This window comes from Streptopelia decaocto (genome assembly GCF_964273445.1).
Source record: "Streptopelia decaocto genome assembly, chromosome: 21".
Classification (NCBI taxonomy): Eukaryota; Metazoa; Chordata; class Aves; order Columbiformes; family Columbidae; genus Streptopelia; species Streptopelia decaocto.
Window position 1 is genome coordinate 3,011,132 of NC_138676.1, and position 19,492 is coordinate 3,030,623.

The 19,492-nt window shown below is 42.6% G+C and overlaps 1 protein-coding gene across 6 annotated transcripts in view; it reads right to left on the reverse strand.

Annotated features, from left to right (window-relative positions):
* Positions 1–19,492, reverse strand: part of APLP2 (amyloid beta precursor like protein 2) — a 41,877-nt gene extending 22,385 nt beyond the window's left edge. For all 6 annotated transcript variants that reach the window (XM_082070519.1, XM_082070518.1, XM_082070517.1 and 3 more), the window contains exon 1: positions 19,357–19,492. In XM_082070519.1, the coding sequence (XP_081926645.1) occupies positions 19,357–19,431 (75 nt within the window). In that variant the 5' untranslated portion in view covers positions 19,432–19,492. The remainder of the gene's footprint in view (positions 1–19,356) is intronic.

Genomic DNA, 19,492 nt, shown 5'->3' on the forward strand with positions numbered 1-19,492 from the left:
TGCAGAGTTGGGGTTTTTCTGAAAAGACTGAGTGGATGCCAGGAGAGTAACATACTCCTACATTAACTACGAGCTGTTGTAAAAGGAAAAGAAGAAAAGAAAAAAGGTATGAGGCAAAACCCAGATAAACTCCTAAATCGAAAGCTCTTTAAGGTGTTTAGGGGAATGAAATCCATTTCAACTAGTTCAGACAAGGCAGATTAGAACCAGAGGCTCCAGGGCACCGCAGCCCTAAGCTGCTTTTTTCCTGGCAGGCAGCACTACCCTAGGCCACCAGTTCTGCTTCACATTTAACTTCTCGTGCACTCAAAAATGCATATATTACAGTTCATTCCCTATTGCCTGCAGATCCCCATCAAATTATATCAATACATGCATGCTTCAAGCAAATAAAGAGAAGAATTCAACTGGACAACCCCTGTGTGCAGCTCCTAGTTGCTAGATTTTAGGAAAAAATTAACTCCATTAGAATTAGATCATTTCTTCTCCACCCCGTTCCCACACAAAATCACTGCCTGGAGATAAGACATTTCAACACTCAGAGAGTCAAAGGTTGTTTAGTGCTGAACACACAGCTTGTGCTTGGGGGATAAGACCAACCTGAGACACAAAAGCATCAATTCATGGTGTAGGTATAGGAGGTATGGTTGTGTACTTAACGTATAGGAGGACTCCTGATGAACACCCCAAGGCTGGGTAAGAGGGTGCAATAACTTCATTATTTCAGAAATCAAACCATTTAATAAACATGTGCTTCCAACAAGTGTTGACTGATACCACTGAGCACAACCTTGGCTTTGCGCTGCCTTCCTCCCTGCCGTGTCGTTTCAGAATATAAATGCAAACGTGGAATGAGTCTTCATAACTCTAAACACACAAACTTTGTACAAGGGTCTTTTATCTCTCTCCAAACAAACACCACTTTGGTATCAACAATCTCTTTCCAGAGAGCACAAGACTTGACATGTTAAAGGAAACAATCCCCAACACAATTGTGTTTTATGACAACACTGCAACCACATCCAAGAGTCGAGCTGAACTCTGAGAAGAACAAAAAGCAATGCAAGATCAAGTATGCAGAAAGCGTTAACCCTGGTAGGACAGTGCATCAAAAGATAATAAAACATACGTGTTATGAACGGTTTGGAGATAATTAGCACCGCCTATGCTCATAATCTGTCTTCTTCAAAGCAAACTTTAAAAGTATGCAGCAAAATAAGGTAACTGCATAGGCAGGAGGGGTGCAGGCTCCATCCCGAGGCAGAAACACCCATCAGAAACCCATTCAGAACAGCTCTTGCATGAGCAAACCCCCTGTTCAAACACATACCAACCTCCTGAAATCATCGCCACCCCCTATTTACATTCTGCTGCGAGCTCCTGTTTATTTTTGCTGTCTCTCCGGCCTGACACCTCTGTGCTGTGGCAAAGGTATCATTCCTCCTCCCCATGGCTCCAGAGTTGGCGTTATCAGCCCGGTGCTGTTGCCGTAGCTACCAGAACATGCTAAGCCCCAATTCACAGCTGAACAAACGAGACTAATTACTTGCTTGATTTCATCACTTTTAATCAACTGGAAAAGAAATCTTTTCTTGAATTGCACTGTTGAGTAAGTTAATGAACTTTGCTATCACAAGTTGAATCTTTAACCCCATGGCCTGCAAGATAAAGAGTTGTGAGTAATGGGCTTCCATTTCTCACCACTGACAATCCACTCCACCCACTAAGCACATCACTTCTATTTAATTTAGCATTTTTATCTCACTCTACCTGTAGTGAGAGAATGCAGCACAGCAAAATTTCATCTGTAACGCTGGAGATGACACTTCTAAAACTGCTTAAGGAGTGAAGAAAGTCACTGACAAGAGTATTTTGGGACAGTAATGTTCTGTTGTTCCCCACAGTTGCCTTCACCGTACCCAAAATAAAAGCAGATCACTCAGGCGTACGATGCCTGAGGTTAGCCAGTCTATGCAAGCATCGCTTTGCAAAAGGAAGGTTGGGGAACATGTAAACCAGCACGAAGCTTGGGCTAAAGCCATGTCCTTAGTTAAGCTCTTCAGTACTTCAGAGAATTCACCCATTCCACATTGCAGAGGGATGAACAAACTGACAGCACATTTTTCTTTGGGAATTTCCCAGCCATAAATGGAAGCTGCCGCCTCTTTTAGTGCTGGGGAGCAACTATTCAATCTTTTAAATAAGCAGACTAATAGTTTGGGAGGGACATCATACACATAACGGCAGAGAGTTAATCCAGTTGTGTATGTCCTCAGCAAACATTATTTTAGTAGCTATTATCCTATTAATATATATCCATAACATGAGAGCAAGATTTAAGTTAGCTGGGAGAAGACTGGTACATAAACCATTGCATTCCTCACCAGCATTTGCATTTACAAGATATCTCACGATAAATTCGGCTCTGCCTTTTGGTGTAATTCCGTAAATCCTGTCTGCTTCCCAAGACCAAAGAACTATTTGATTCCATGGCACGTAAATCTCTGGCCAGTTAATGACAGTTAAATTCCTCACCCTGTTGTACAGTGCCTGATTTACAGTCCCAAAACACTGGAATTCGAACCTCTAAATATTCTTCTTCTCTGATGAAGTGTCTCTGCCCAAGTATCCAGTCTTTTATTTACTATGGGCCCCTTCAACTTGTGACAGCGGGTTTGATCCGTGAGCTTTATCCATCCAGAAGCCTGGGCTCTGCTCTGAAAAGGGTCATGCCTGTTCTTCCTCGAATATCTACCAAAGGAGAGGTTAGGGAGGATTTTTTGTGAATTTAAATGATTTCTGCTCTCTAGAGTGCCTCTACTTCAATGCTGGGAATAACAGCTTTCCATGAGGCCTACTCTGCTGCAATACACGAGCAGCCCTGGCTGGATAAAACCACGCAAGATTAAGTCGCTTTAAAACTTAAACTGCAGCCTCTAGAATTTATAAGCTGCTGAAAAAAGCTCAGATTGTGAATTGCATTGACTCGGTGGTCAGAGAACACAGATTAATAGCTGCTGAGGGAATTCGCTGCCTCGAAAGCAAATGCACGGCCTCTTGGAGGATCGTCTGCAGGTCGGATCACATTTCCTGCTCGGAAGAGTTAAAAGTATTCCACAACTATTTGCTGCTACACTGACAAAAAATGCCAGGCTGTACTTTGAAAGATTACTTTGTGCTGTTTGTTTTTAATTAAGCAAAGTCCCTTGAAAGTAACATGGCTTATTAAATCAGAATGCGCGTGATCTACAACCTGAGGGACTTCAGAACGTGCTGTTCAGCACAATCCTTATCTAGATAATTTATGTTTCCCACCTTTAGTTAATTAAAGAATTTTTATTTATTTTTTTTTTTAAAAAAAAGCTTCTGTGGATTATTTTTTTAAATACACTTCCTATTCTATCCAGGGGTGTCAGCACTTCAGTTCTTCCTATGTCAGTGTAATATCCACAGATATAGAGATATAAATTGAACTCTTTCAAGACCACTGAGGAATTCTAACAGTTCGTTTGATATAAAAATGAATCTTGCTGCCTTATCAGCCTTCCTTCGAGCACAACCCTTGATGGCTGACACTTTTAAATGTGTGAATATTATAACTTTTCACCCTTGGCTGAAACATTGCTACACGCATTTGTGCAGGAACTTGACTGCGTCGAAGCCCAGATGCACACCCCACGTTAGCGCTGTCGACAGAGCTGAAGTTATGGGCATCTCTCCTTCCATAAGGAAAGGCCAGCCCTTGGCAAAATAAAACCAATAAAAAAATCAAGAAGAGATGGTGCAGTCACAAAGTCTACAACTGCTGAGGTGAAGCATTAAGCTGAAGCTTTTGGGAGAACAGTTGGCTGGAACTGTGGAGCTGAGCCTTCCTAGGTCTTAAATCTGATATTCATGGCTTTGAATCTCACCTGAGAATTAATGGTTTATGGCAAGCTAGTGTTCAGGAAACCACCACCCTTCAATTAAAAAGCAAGGGTAGTTGGCAAAGGGACTCTATGCACAAGAACTTCTGAACGCAATACTTAAAATTCCCTTGTTTTTGGTTTTATAACTTGTAAACACGAGCAGAGCTTTCAATTTGTGCTTCAAATTGTGTTTCATGCTTTGTTTTCCTTAGCTTCTCTTCCTGCTTTTATTCAGCAGATAGGTGGCTTGAACCCAGGAAGGCTAATGAATGCCTGACACAGCAGGCAGTAAATCTACAGACTAGCAGCTCATCCTAGCTTTATTGCTTTATTTTTTTTTAAATTGCTGATAATTACAATAATGCACATGGGCAGGGGTCCAAGACAGGAAGAATTATTGTCTGCAGGCAGATCTGGTGTGAGCTGATAATACCAGCCTGTGTTTGCTTTTGAATTTAAATGGCAGAAATCTCAGTAAAGCAGTCTTTGGCTTACTTGAACTTGCTGGAAGGGGTGGAGTTCTCGTCTGCTCGTCCTTTATCGACTTTTGTGGCAGAGGATTCTGCACCAGCAGAAAACTGGAAAGCGATGCAGGAGCTGCAGAGCCCGCTCAGGTGCAGTTTATATTTAGATCGCCGCTGTTTATGGTGAACATGCGGCCTCCAACGCTCCCAAGTTCCGCGATGATAATCCATGTGCTTTCCGATGTGCCGACAGCAACCGGAGCACTACATAGACCAAAAGGCTGCTGAGGCCTGAAGCATGCATTCCTGCTTTTGGCACTTTCCTCTGCCTTTCTACAGAGAAAAGGGGAGATCTCCAAGTACCTGTGAGTCATGGGCAGCCTTTTCGCCCTTATAATTTGTACTAATGAGGTAGCAGATTATTTCCCCCTCCTCCTCTAGTTTATCATGCGCCATAGAACAAGTCTACATGAGTCACTGGGCAGATAATCTGCCTGTCAGACATGAGGACGCAGGAACGGCCACGTTCAGATAGGCAAAGCAACACTGCAGGCAGTGCTGGTACTTAGCTAGTCTAAGGCAGCAGCGATCACATTCAGTAAAGCCACAATCCAGCACAGTTTTGGCTTCCTGAAGTTGTTTGTGTAACACAGTTGCCTTTGGCATCCTCTTTTCTACCCCCAGAGAGACAAAGTTCAGAACAAATCAGTTGGAACATTCCCTGAACAAATGTTACTGTACGCAGGACAGTGTCCTGTAAAAAAGATTAATTGATTGGCCTCAAGCTTTCAAAACCAAAGCTTGTGTGTACAATGGCTGGGACTGGAACATTTCGCCGCAAAAGCCACCCTAAAAATATAAGGGTGAGAGAAGAGGTGGGCAGTACTACAGAAGAGTTAGTGAATATATTCACTGTGGTTACCAGGATACCGAGATTCCATAATATACAGGAAAGTACATTTACAAAATCTTTCATCACTTCAAAACAATTTGTCTTGGAAGCAAAAATAACTTCTGGACTAAAACTCATCACAACCCACATACACACACACTTGTCCACGAGCTTTCGTGGTGCACTAAACAGGCGGAAAGAGGCCGAGAGAATCATTTATTAACATTAGGCAGGCAAAAAACAAACCCTTACTAATGATTCAAAGTGATTTAGCATTCTGGGGGGGAACAAAACCAAAAAACCTGCCCCAAAACAGCGTGAGTATTTAGTTTAGAGGTCTTGTCAAAAAAGCCTGTGAAGGAGAGATGGCTGCAGGAACCTGTGGTTACTCAGTCTAACCATGCATCTAACCACTTGCAGGGCTTGAGATCAAAAGACTGCACAGATTGTGTTTTTATCTAACACACAACCACCCAAAAAGCAAGCAGGAAATTGAAGGGCATATTTTAACAGAGAATCTGGAATTTGAAGTGGAAACTACCTGAAAAAAATGCAAGATAAAGACAACAAGTGGGAATGCAGTTTGGGTTTGGTTTCAACCATTGGTGAGATCAACTATCCATCCCTTTATAGATGTTGTTCCATATCACAGATTGGCTATTTATGTGCACAGACCGCAATTGTTTTGGAACATGATAAAGTACTCATTTGGTATCTTAGAAGTCCTGCAAATAGGCTACACATGACCTTCCTTACAGCACATGGGAATAGTTCAAGAGGGATGCTCTAACCACACTGAAGCTCTTCCAATCTGGAAGAGGAAACCGTGAGGTTTGAAAGTCCTGGCTTTCCAGACCATGCTTATGGCCATCCTTTAAAATACGAAACCCACAGCTAAAGTACTTTCATATTTACTGCTGCGCCCTGAGCTCTGCCAAGTGTATGCTGATCCAAACCAAAATTAACCTTACCAAAATAATTATGGAACAGCCTTGCTGGTGTAAGTGTCCAAACTGTCCAAAGTGTTTATACTTCAAAGTTCTACAGTTCTGTCAAAAGCATGAGTTAATTCTATAAATTACAGGTCTATGAAAACAATCAGCAGTTAGTAGATATTACCAAGAATGGGGAACTTAACTCTAGCTCCTATTAAATATATTTAGGAAATAATGCAAATTGGGATTTGAAACCAAAACCACCTCCCCACGCACCTTCCCACACAACTCCTCCTGTTATTTATTCTGAGAACTCCTTATGGCTTGTTATGGAGCATCTTCCAGGCAGCACCTTGTACCATTGCTCACATGCAAAACAAAATCTTTTAAGAACATTTTAGCTCCAGGGGTGCAGAAATCAGTGCTTTAAAAAAAAAAAAAAAAACCCGAAACACTCTGTATTTTGCTGTTTAAATTCCCATACTGATATTTTAGGCTTATTCAGCTACAGTAAATAATTTTTTGTTAAATAGAACACTTCAATGTGAACATCGCTCCAAGAAAGTTTAGTTTTCAGCTAGCTGCTCATTAGGAAATGTTCCAACAACAAGAATTAACTTGGAGCAAAGAGGCTGAAGTGCAGCAAGATGGCAAAAGCCTTATTTATTTTTAAGCTTGTCACCCAACAGCCAAACGTCACTCAGAAGGATCCAGGCACTATTAGCAGAATTTAGGCTCAAATCTCACAACTTCCTTCCTTCTTCCAAAGCAGAGGATAAAAGGTGGAATTCTATCTTTCCCCTAAAGCTCAAAGACCAAGATTTAGTGATCTGCTCCAAGAGAGAGGTCAAATGACAAAATGCCTTTTCACAGAATCACAGGATGTCTTTAAAAGCAATCCTGACTAATTTAGTGGCATTTTATTTCGGAAGCATTAATTTATCAGCTGGGGTTTATAGTCGCAGTGTCATATCATAGCCAGGCTAACACACTGAAACTCTAATGGATGTATTAAACGGTTCCTTTAAGGGAAGCAACAGATCTCTACTTTGAATAACTCTTTAATGCTATTAGAAAATTAAGTAGTAATTTATAGCACAGACTACAGCTGGCTAGGGTCAGATCCCCTGTAGTGATTTTGCTGATCCAGAAAGTAAATCTAGTCCAAGAGAAGCTAACCTAGAACCTCCAGGATTGCCGGGCTAGCGTTGCACAGGCTTTGTATGTTGTACAAACACACCTCATTTTCATATGCTCTGCAGTCTATTGATTGTGCAGCGTTGCATGGAAGTAAAACCAAACAGGAGAACTGTTTTTTATCTTTGATCAAATGAGATTTCAACTTGTTTGCAATTTCTTCCGAGTTTCCGTGGGAAGAACAAACTCCATAACATTGATACTTATTTCCTTGGGGTTTCCTCAAGCATTTTTCTAGAAATTTTCAAGGTAGTGGATAGAAAGCAGCACTTTCTTCTTTTCTGTCTACTTATTTGAGCTGCAATTGAACATTAGAATGGGGGTAGAATTTAAATCCTGCAGCTGCAAGTGTCTGATGGTCAGTTCTTTGATGAGTTTTAAGAAACATGACACTTCAGTAAGGTCTTTTGAATCACAAAACCATCATGAGCTGAAAGTTTTATTACAAATGGGGAAGCAAAAACTGCCTGTTCGGCAACAGTGAAGGAAATTGCTCTTCGAAAAAGAGCAGGCAGAACAGTTTTAGTCAATTTAGTTTCGTCTTAAAGAGCAAGGACAGGATACACAGAGAACTTCCATCATCTCAAGAGAAATCCCTCTTCAAGGTCTCTGAAAGGTATTACAGATATTACTATTTTATTTCTTTAAACGCCTTGTCCAATTCTTTATTTTCCTATTTGGAAAAGGCTATTAGACAGGATAAGAGGGGGACCATTTACTTTCTCTTGGAGAAGCTTTTCTGCCTGGTCAGATGCTCTCGTCCAATGCCATAGACACCTGGGAGAGAGAGAAATTCTTTCCTTGACCCTACAAGCAGACACGGGCAGCAAGGGAAACGCTGACTTAACATGTAAATCCCATCAGTAGGGCAGCGATGGGAGGGCAGATTGATTTGTGTATTGATGCAATAGGCCACTCACCATTTTCCTAGCCATAGGCTGAGTAGCTTCAATAGAGCTTTCTCAAAGTCAAAGGATGAAAATGTTGTGTTAAGTTGCAACCCCAGGGAGTGGTGGTTTTGTTTTTCACTAGTTGACTTCAACCGTGGCCCACCTAAGGGTGTTTTTTTAAATTCAGAAACACAGCTGTGTACATATCTCGGCTGTAAATATTAACCCCACTAGAATGTGGCAAATCACTGTTGTGGATTAGCCCTATGGAATCTATGCAGGTGTCTCACATCGTAACAGATCAACACCCAAGAGAGCCTTGTTGAAATTATAGCTTGATGATGCAATAGCACAAGACAGCCAGAAACACTTCTCACAGCCTTATTTCAGACATCTAAAAAAGAGCAGAGCCCAAACAAGCTCCTTAGCAGACTAAGTCTTAATTATCTTGAAGGCTGCCTCTCCCTGCACAATCCCTGGCTAGTCTAGACAGCAGTGATTCCAGTTCTAGCTGAATTTGTGTTATGAGGCCAGGAACATTTAGAAGACTCTGAGAATATTACACTGAGCATTCTTGTATCTGATTGTAATACCAGTTTGAGAAGAAAAACAGGTTAGGTAACCGGTGCAGAATGAATTCATGTGGGTCAAGGCTGCGTGGCAATTCCAAAGCCTGGACAGCCAAGACAAATGGACTAACTACCCAGTCTCTCAATTCCATTACAGGTTGTCTGTATTTTTGTAGTTATACCTATCAATAAAAGGGATGTGAATATTAGCCCAGAGAGGCAGGAATAATGAGCAGAGTCCTCTGCTTTGCGGCCGCTGTTTGTTCCCAAAGTTCCCTCTCACCTTTACAGGATGTATTCTAACAAATACTGCTAAGCACACAACTTTAAGGTTCTCTCAGAAGCCAAGGTGTTGCCGAGGGGATCAACACAGGAGGGGGGGTGGGAGAAAATGTGTGTGCAGGCACCCATAGGCCAAGTGTTTCCAAATGCAAACTCAGCCCCAGTTTCATCATTCTGCAAGATGAGCATCTGAAATCTGGCTCGAGTTAAAGATGCTCACATCCTGATGCATTCCAACAGATTGTACTGCTCCAGTATGTGCAGTCTGTCTGTATCTTTATTTTGTACTTCACATGGCATGGGGTGTATCTTGCAGGCTCAGAACTATTTTAGTCTTCTTCATCACTGAAGAACGTCATCCTAGATGTGAGGTAGGTACGGTCAGATGGATGCTGCTCAGAGATGTATTTGAAGTGATACTGCAATGTGCAGAAGTTATTCCAAGGCAAATATTTCAAACCAAAAATCTCTGCTTTACTTGATCTGGAGTATTTAAAGCTAGTTCTTATAAAGAGTAAAAATCTACCAGCCCCTTGTTACGGCACAAGAAACAGCTTACAGGTAGGTCAGTAAATGGCAATGCATGTCAAAGCCAGCACCAGGGAATAGCTGCTGAAAGTTCAGCTACAAACAGCTGTGCACATTAATCCCATCTTCGGCATTCGACTTCGCTGCCAGCTGTAGCTAAATGTTTGTTATCTCCTCACTTATACGATCAAAATAAATTTAATAATCACAGACTATTAAATAAAGTAACAGAACAGTATGAGTAAAGCTATCAGCCACTTACATAACGGGGAATAACGATTTAACTTGTTGCAAAAATCTTTAAAGATAGTGACAGGAAACCTGAAAAGCCAAACTGAAACCCAGGACAATCAGGCAAATGAAGTCACGTCATTTTTGCTTCTGCCTGAAGTAAAAGGGCATTTAGAGTCTCAGAAAGCTGTGCTCCTCACTTCAGCTCTTCTACAGTACCAAAGGAGCTTGCAGCCCAAAGTTTCATGGATATCTTCATCATTTTCTTCTCTGGAGCAACCAATTTAGCTGTTTCCATACACACGACTAGTAAGTATGACACCGGCTATTTCAGAACAGTAATGCTCTTGAAATACATCAGCATCTATTACAGAGGGACTACAATGCTGGATTCTAGTCAGTGCCCTGCAATGAAAGAGGGAATTATCATGCTATAGATGCCCTGTGGAAAACCTCCCACACGGTTATACTTTGAAAAGTATTCTTCTCATCACGCTAATTCCCATGTGAAGCAAGTTGCAAAAGCTTGCTCAATATAATTAAGTGCAACAAATCCATCCAAACCTAGGAATTTGAGCCTCAACTTCAAAATGCTTTTTGTCTCTATTGCAGATTTTACATTTAAGCAAATCTGTAAGATCTCCTGCCATCTTAACAGCCCTGCTACATTAGGAATCCAGCTCTTCTCCTCCGTCTTCCTTGGAGCTGCATTGCTGAGCAAAGGACCTGGCGGACAGAGATAAGGCAAAAGGACTTTGAGACCATCAGGTGGTTGATGTTTATTTGCCTCTTAACCTGAGAAATTAAGACATTCTGAAGCAAGATGCAAACATTTAAGATAACACACTATGCACAGAACACCGTAGTACAGATTCAAACATATATAACAGATTCCAGCTCTTGTGATTAGTGTAAAGTCTTATTCACAAGCTCAAATACATCTTGCATACAATGAATAGACCAATGAAAACAAAAGCATAAACACACAGACAGAAGGTGAAGGACCCGAGCAAATCCCAAGCTGTGATTCCAAGCACCAAGCCAGCTGCAGACAGCGCCGGGATCCAGCAGTGCAAAACATGCCATTGCATCAAGCCTGCGCCCTGGCAGGCCATTCATCGCCTGCCTTTGTTACTGGGAAATTGCTTCCGAGAAAGCGGCTGTTGCCCTAAACAGAATACCCACATACTGACTAGCTTTGTTGCAGACCAAGTATTGATGCAATTTGAACAAGACAGCATTTATCTGGAGCAACAGAGGCAGAAACACTTTTTTCCCTTTTTTAAAGCCTCCAGGGAGCCTCTTCTGCTGTGAAACGATGCTGTGTCCCAGGCGCAAGCTTCACATATCCGCGGGGATACTCAAACCGTGACCCCCATCGAGAATGTACGTGGCCTCTTCTGGGGTCTGGCTCTTGCCCAGGTAAGTCCACACCACCGTGGGCTTTCATGTCCAAAGGCTGCGCTCTAACGCTCCAATATGTCACAACCACAAAAGCTCAACATTTTTTTTGACTGGCTATCAAGTAAAAAACCTTTTCCACTGCTTGACATTTCCAGTACTGAGGCTACCCGGCTCTACTGGAAGACTCTGGAAACAAAGCAGTCATTTGAAACACTGCAACGCTGACTACTTAGAGGCACTTAATCTACTCCAACAGAATCTTATTCCAACAGTCCGAATGGGAGCTGTGAGCATCCTGCTCCATTCAACAGTAGGAACTGGTTTCCACAATAACACGCATGCTCAACAGTTTTGAGATTTTTCCTGAGGAGCAGCAACATTTAAGTACATGCACAAGCACCGCCATACCCTCCACTAGAGAACTAATCTTTGGCCAAGACCATTACAGAGGCTAACGTGCTTAGCTTGGATTCCAACACTGTTTTATTCTTTAGGGTTTCTAAACGCGTATGTGATATTCCCGCGTAAAACGAAGCAGACATCAAATTCAATTTCTTCAGCAAGAGCTTTGATAAATTATGCAGAGAAAGACTCACGTTCAAATGCCGATATACTCACTGGGAACTCAAACCACAGGTTTGAATCAACATTTTGCATTTAATCTTTTGAGAGGAATACTTAGCAGATTAAAGCAAATCTGCCCCTCTCTATTTCAGGCCACAATTATTGTAAGTCTACCAGACTAAGAAGTCAACCAGCGTTCGGTATTAGTGAATTATACTAATTCATGCAGATTCCTCCAGGACCATTTTGGGCAAGTTATTAGTCTCAATATGACTGGGAAAAAAAAAATGAAACAGTGATAAAAATCCCTACTACTACACTTAGAGCTGGCAACGTGTCAGGGCAAGTTCAAAACCATACAGGGAATTTGGTGATTAAAAGCTTTATGCTGGAGGTTACCATACATCTAAGCAGGGACCGGCTTCTGTTGTGAATATGCAGTCCAAATCCGTTTGAAATCTACCATGAGTGCATCATGTTTATTGTAACAGATGGTATCGGCAAGATTTTTTCTTTTTGCTGCTGTCGCTTCACACTACGCAATGACATCATAACTAGTGGGATTCATCAACCCAAAATCCAAACCAAAAGGGACAAAGCTTTTGGCAGGGAGCTGGAGCTAAAAATAACATAAGAGCCTTTAAAGAAAAGCCCAAAGATTAAAAATGCAAATGTTTGGCTTTTGATTTAAGCATCTCAGTAGTGAAGTTAGAGCAGGGCAACCCCTGGAAAACACCAAGTAGTTTCCCAAACCTCTGTTTCATCTTTGCAACAACATCAGCAGAAGAGGATTTCTGAGGTCTCATCAATGAGTATTTTAGTGCTTTGAGGTGGTAGATTAAAGCATTCGAGCACAGCACCTGTGTGAGAAAATGCAAGTCCTTGTTACAGCAGGGAGTTATCACACACACTGCTGCAAGAACTGAAAAACCCCAAACACTGACCAACACCTTGAGACATGTCAGATGTTTGAATATATAACCAAAGCCGCAAATGCTTGTTGGAAGAAAAGACCTAAATGAGGAAGAGAACTTTGAAGGTTAAACACTACTTTTCTTTAAACATGAAGGTATCGGTAAGGACATGACAATTAGCTACTCTTAAAAGGAAACTTCGCTAAGTATCAACTCCTGCTACAATAAGGAGGAACCACTGCCCAGCCATCCCTGCGTGTTTGTGTCTCTCTGTCCTTGACCTAAATCAAAACACACTTTAGACTGTCGTAATTTCGTTAGAGAGAAGCTTACTGTATGAAATTACCTAAATGCATCCCTGTCACCGAGCCAAAGCCTGGGAGCAGAGTGCTGAAGCAGTTGCCATCCATGCTGCACCTTCGCATGATACCACGGATTAGTCACATTGTCAACGCGCGGTGAACCGTAAGGCAGCCCGTGACTCGGTGCCTTACTCGAGCTACGGCACACAAAGCTTCACCCAGATACCAGCGAAGAAGAGTCACTTCCCACCTCCTGTGGCTCTTGGGTTTGCTTTTTTTCAGGCTGCATCTAAATTACACTGGCAATTTTTAAGCCCGTCATATTTGGCGACCTGAAGAACTTGAACTCAAAGTCATCATTTCATAATGATTTTCAGTTAGCCTCAAAACACAGAAAAGCCATCCGAGCCAAACAATTATCGATTTTGTCTCCTCTGTAAACTTCTCTAAAGCTCATGCACTGCACAGAATAACAACTTCAGGCCCCGCGTCGTGAACCAAAGGGCCTGTCTGCCCACAGCAACCTGCTGTACTGACCTGTGCAGGAAACCCGAGGAGCTGAAACAACTGGTGAAACTTTCCAGGGTTCAGAAGAGGAATCCCCCAGAAAGTCACCCGCAAAGATTACACTGAACTCTGCAGCCAGACACTGTTCAGCAGGCTTGAGAGCTGAGAATTCCCCCAAACCACTGCTAATATAGACATATTCACAACCAAATCTGTCTGCAACAGAAAATACAAGACTTTCTGGACCATGCCATCAGTCCCCTCCCTTAGGAAATGCAGAGAACCAGCACGTGATTTGACTTTCCAAAGTGAAATAAAACATGGAATAACACAGAGCGCAGCAACATTTGACTGTGCACACTAGTTCGGAGTCACTAGCACACTGCTAAAGATATAAACCAAAATAAGTCAGCAATGTATAACTTTGTACAATTACATGATCATTGCTGACAGCACAAAATATGACAATTTTGTAACTAAATACACACATGGGTCTATATCTCCAAACTAGTGAACACGTCCTTTTCTCTACCAGCTACATACAAAACACGCGCTGTAATACTTCAAAATGAAGCCCTGTAAGCAGCTTAGCCGCATGCGTTTCTGATCAGGTGGACACCTGATTACGTCAAGCCATGGGTTTTGCTGCTGGAAAGATTAGTTTAACACCATTTGCAGAACATCAGTGTTTTGATCATCCATCTCAAGTTAGAACTTACACTTTTACAAACATAGGTAAAGATGGAATTTTGCATTTTAACCATCAGCCCAATCAGACGGTGGAGCAAGAGTGAGGATTTAGCGACCATTTCAAAGCCACGCTGGAAGGTCAATGTGACTTCTGCCTTTTTTGTATGTGGATTTTCCATGTTCTCACATGTAGTAGTATAGCTTAGAGAAGGCGCAAGCAGAAATATGTTTAACTACAACTGAGAAGGCAGATGGGGGTGAATATTCCCACAGGAATTCCAAAATTAGAAGAAGCAAAAGTCTAACATTAAGAAATCACTGTAAAACTACCCAGTCAAACTATTTCTCCTTGTGTACTGTCTCTTAGGAGCGAAGGCTCATTTCTTTATTCTCCCTATAGCACCCAACTAGCCCTCTCTAATAAGAGCAGTAATATGCTAAAGGTGCCTTTTAGCCTAGAACCATGGGGAAAAAAAATAAGCATGGCATTTTGGTCAAACAATGATAAAGAGAAACCTTGTAATTTACTCCACTCACATCTTCATTCTTACTGCTTTATAAGCCACACTAGTAAGCATACAATAAATATTTACAACAGATATTTAGACAGAAGAGTTACAATGTTGTCGATCGATTTCCTCTCCCCACAAACCTGAGACTCATTGGCACCTACAGAAAGATGAAAATGAAAAATATCGGAATGCAAATTACAAAACTGACACAGTCAAAGTGCCTTAAGGACTCCATTTAAGATAAAACCTGCGATAGGATATGTTATTTGCCCGTGATAAACTCGCTGCTAGCAGGGAATGCAAAGCATGCCCATTAGAGGTGTAGACGACATTTGGGAGAAAAAAGGGGTAATCCTGCAAGTTCAAGTACCCTTTGGAATTAGAAGCCTTACCAGAAGGTTTCTAGGCCATCACAAGTATTTGAAGCATTCCAATTAAGAGCGAGCACCATCTTAAATTAACGTGTTTCAGAGGTGCTGACCGCGTGAACTACAAATCAATGACACTGAGTTTTACTGCACCTAAGGAGCAGGAGTGCAAGGCATCTGAAGGATTACGTCAACCCGGAAAACCTAAGTACTTAATGAGAAGAGTCTGAAATGCCAAAGTGTAGAAAAGACGGCGGTAAACCCTTTGTTATTCTAACAAGAAAGAGATAATAGGGGATTGTGTGTTTCTATCGTATTTTCAACTGAAGATCAAGGTTATGGTTTAAGCGCATTTGTAGAGGCAGATGCTGCAGTCAAAATAACTCCTGTATACAAGATCAAGTCCATATATCTCCAAAAGACACAGGAAAAAATATCACAGGCAGAATTTTTGTAAGTAATATCTAGAAAGATGCACAACTGGTCTCTAGAACACAGTGCAATAATCCTTCCTTGCACTCTAACGTACTGAAGGAGGAGCACTATATATTCATAAGGCTCATATCCAGCTAAAGCCACCTACAGAACAGGTTTTGAATCACTCTCAGGCGATGCAATGAACATATTAACAAAACAATCATTTCATCCCTAGTAGAGATATTAATGTCTAAATAACATTTAAGAGAGGCGATAAATACTTCACGTATGGAACAAGGAGAGCTGAAGGCGTTCTCCAAAGAGCAGAGCTTATCTTCACACGGCATTCTACAAAGCAGCAGAAATTCCAGAGCCTCTCTGCAATATCAGATGTCCATCTGACTTGCTTTATTTCCCTATACGTGCCTCTGCTTCAGAGCAGCTTTTGTTGAGGCTTACAAGAGGCATCGCATAGAATCGCTTTCGTACAAAAGTGTATTTCCCAACACTCACTGGGAAGTGAAATTTCAAGAACTGAAAATAAGCTGAAGGCCAGAGGCTCGGGACTGGAATTTTACTGAGCTGTGTCTACCCAGGGTTGAAACACAGAAGTGGAAATTTCCCCTAGGTGGAGTTCTTTTGTTCAATGCAGCAGGCAATTAGAAGTCCCGGAGGTCTGCGGAAATGGCACAACACTGATATTTTTGTCGGTAAGAATTTAAGCACACAATACAAAAATCATGACATGAAATGCATGATTCTGCTGTAAAACACACTGCTGGGTTTTTTTTCCTCATCCCAAATCCTGGTCACTTGAAACAGGCAGGTAACAGGTACAAGCATTCCAGATAACTTTGGAAAAAGACCACTAAAGCCAAACGTGATTAAAAAAAGCACTATCGAGTCTGCATGGCCTCAGATTTGATTATACAAAAAGGTCAAGTGATAAAAAAGAAACTTTGCATCTTTAAAGGCCTTGAGGGCACAGCAGAGGTACTTTATCATTGGAACACAGATCAAATTAGAACAGATTTATTTTCTTTTTCCAGTTGGCATCAGTGCCCTATTTGAAGTTCTTGGGGACTTCACAACCAAAACACGGCAGTCACTGAATTCAGACACAACCCTAGGACACATATTACTATGGAAAGGAAACAACATTAATTGCTGGGTATCAATGATTTCTCTAAGCTCTTCTATTCAAATTCATTTGGAAGAGAAACTGTGAAAGGTTATCTGCCATCAACATGATGATCTGAAAGGGAGACTGACTGTCACCAGCACAAGCCCTTGGGAAAGCCTATTCAAAGGTTTACATACCGATAATTTAAGGAGAAAAAAAATCTGCCACTCCCCTTCCTCTGTGCAGGCAAGAAAAACAAATTGTAGTCGATAAGAAGATTATCGGGTGTTCTAGGGACAGGGACTGGTAGCTAAGATAATCAAGCGAAAGAAAATCCACCTAATGGGACCGTGCCAATCCTACTAAACTAATAATTGCAGACATCGCTACGCATTTTCCTTAACTGCACTTTCAAAGTACACTTTCAAACATCTTTTTTATTATTAAAAAAAAAACATACAACAAACCTCTTGCATGTTTTTCCACTGCAATACTTGATATCATTCAGTAACTATCACAGTATAAAGAAACAAGTAACCATTTCACCTCCAAGCTCTGCATGAAGATACGATCCTGGCAGTAATAGAGACTCATGAGCTGCAGTCCCCCCCAGACAAGACAGTGGGAGAGGATGCAGCAAAAAATCAGAATTCAAATGTCACAGTTGACACTTGATGTTAGCAAGAAGGGCTGAACAGAGCAGAGACGCAGCGAGGACAGCCCGCTGCACTGACATAACCCCACACTAGTACCGATCACCATCCTCTGCAAAAGGAGGGGGCAGAAACAGCTTCATTTTAATCCTCTTCCAAGAGGTCGACACCTTCATTCTCAGGAGGTGCTGAGGGGTGACACTGCTGCTGTCTCCTCTCTGCCAAACCCTGCGATGTGCTCCATCTGACAGACTCAAGGCTTCGGAATAAAATTACAGATAGATTTATTTTCCAACTTGGCATTTTGTAACACACGTCCATAAGCAGCGGCAGCTTCCAGAAGGGACGTGCATAGCAGCCGAATTTGTCTCGGATGTGACAGAGGAAGTGACCTACAGCTGGAGGAGTTTCCAAACAGGTGGAAGAGATTAATTAGATTTTACCCGGCCACCCAGGACCGTCCCCTACCACCAAGGCAATGACGAGGAACCTGATCTGGGCTTCAGCTCCACACCCTCCCAGCAGCCTTACGAGTCTTGAGTTCTCTTTCCTGCAAGATTACCTCCCCAGAAGTTTTTCCGAAGCCAATTATCGCCACTTTCCATCGATTTATAGAAATTTAACAGAAAGGCTGGTACAAAGTAGGCAGAATGCTATTCCTCAAGAGCAGCCAAGTACACAAGTCATCGACTAAATCAATTTCACAAGACGTATATTAAAAATATTAAAGAACCATGCTTATTGCCAGTTAGTAATTACCGAAGGCTTCAGATTTTTGCATCACACTGAGGTAGATGTCCTGCTTAACTAAGCTTGGTAAATTTTACTATAAACTGTCAAATCAAGCTATTCACAAATAGCCACAAGCCTGCTCTTCACCAGCTCTAAGTAACCCAGAACCTGAACAAGACAGACACAGCCGCTTTGCATTTCCAAACGACATCCAGGAGTAGATTATTAAACTCTATTTCTGTGCCATGTTTAAAGCTCCGGGTGCACTTCGCTCTTTGTTTTGCTGTTTCACTCTAGTGTAAAGTTTTTAAGCAGCCCAGGTTTTTTTCCCTATTCACCTTATCATTTAGATCGCTAAATTACACAGAATTTCAATTCTTAGGGGATAAAGTCAGAATTTCCCCCTTCCAATTACTTTCATATATAGAGATAAAACCGTAATATCTATTCGTATAGATATACAGATGTGCATACACCTGAAGTGCGGCATCCAAGCCGTTTCTGTGTTAAATGCACACCCTTTCCACTTGGCAGAAGCATCCTCTCGCAAAGATAACACTTCAAACCTCCACATTTATTGGGGATCTAGCAAGCGAATGGATTCGTTTAAGCAAGGCTTATTTTTCCCTGCGAAATCGCCCTCTAATATCTTCTAAGCTTCTAGACCAATCTGAAGCGCACGGCTCTTGCTACCGTGCCAAGAATGCAGAGGTCACTTCTCAAAACATAAATTAAGAAAAACGATAAATAAAAAGAAACAGGGATCCTAGCGAAACGAAGCTGCTAAACCATGCGATTTTGGGCCAGATAAGAAACCTGTTTGGAAGTGTTTTCCTGAAAACCAGAAGAAAACACGATCCCACCACCCCCTACCCCTAGAAGGTCTCGCAGAAGCTGCTCAACCTCTGGGCTGCGAGGAGACACCTTGAACACGCCATTTACCGCCCTCCCGCACAACCGCAGCCCAGCTGCAGGTCGCCCCCGGGCGATAACGCAGCCCCCCCCGGGCAGGGAGGAGAAAAAGCACCCCGTAAAATGGCGAGAGAGCCCCAACCTCAGCCCCGTTTCTCCCCGCGGCCGCTCCTTCCAACCTGCAGACAATACCCGGCCCCCCCACCGCCCCCGCGGGTACTCCCGGGGGAGCCGGGGCCGCACCCGCCGCCGCCTGAGGAGAACCGGGCAGCCGCGCGCAGCCCGCAACGGCCGCCCGCGCACTCGCAACGGCCGCCCGCGCGCCCTCCCAACAGCCGCCACCCTCCCCAGCCCCTGCGCACCTCGATATAACCGGCGAGGGTGACGGCGGGGCCGGCGAGCCCCAGGAGGAGCAGGAACGCGGAGCTGGAGCCCATCGCAGCCGCCGCTCTCCGCCGCCGCCCAAAGCGCGACTGCGGCCTCGGCGGCGCGTCGGGA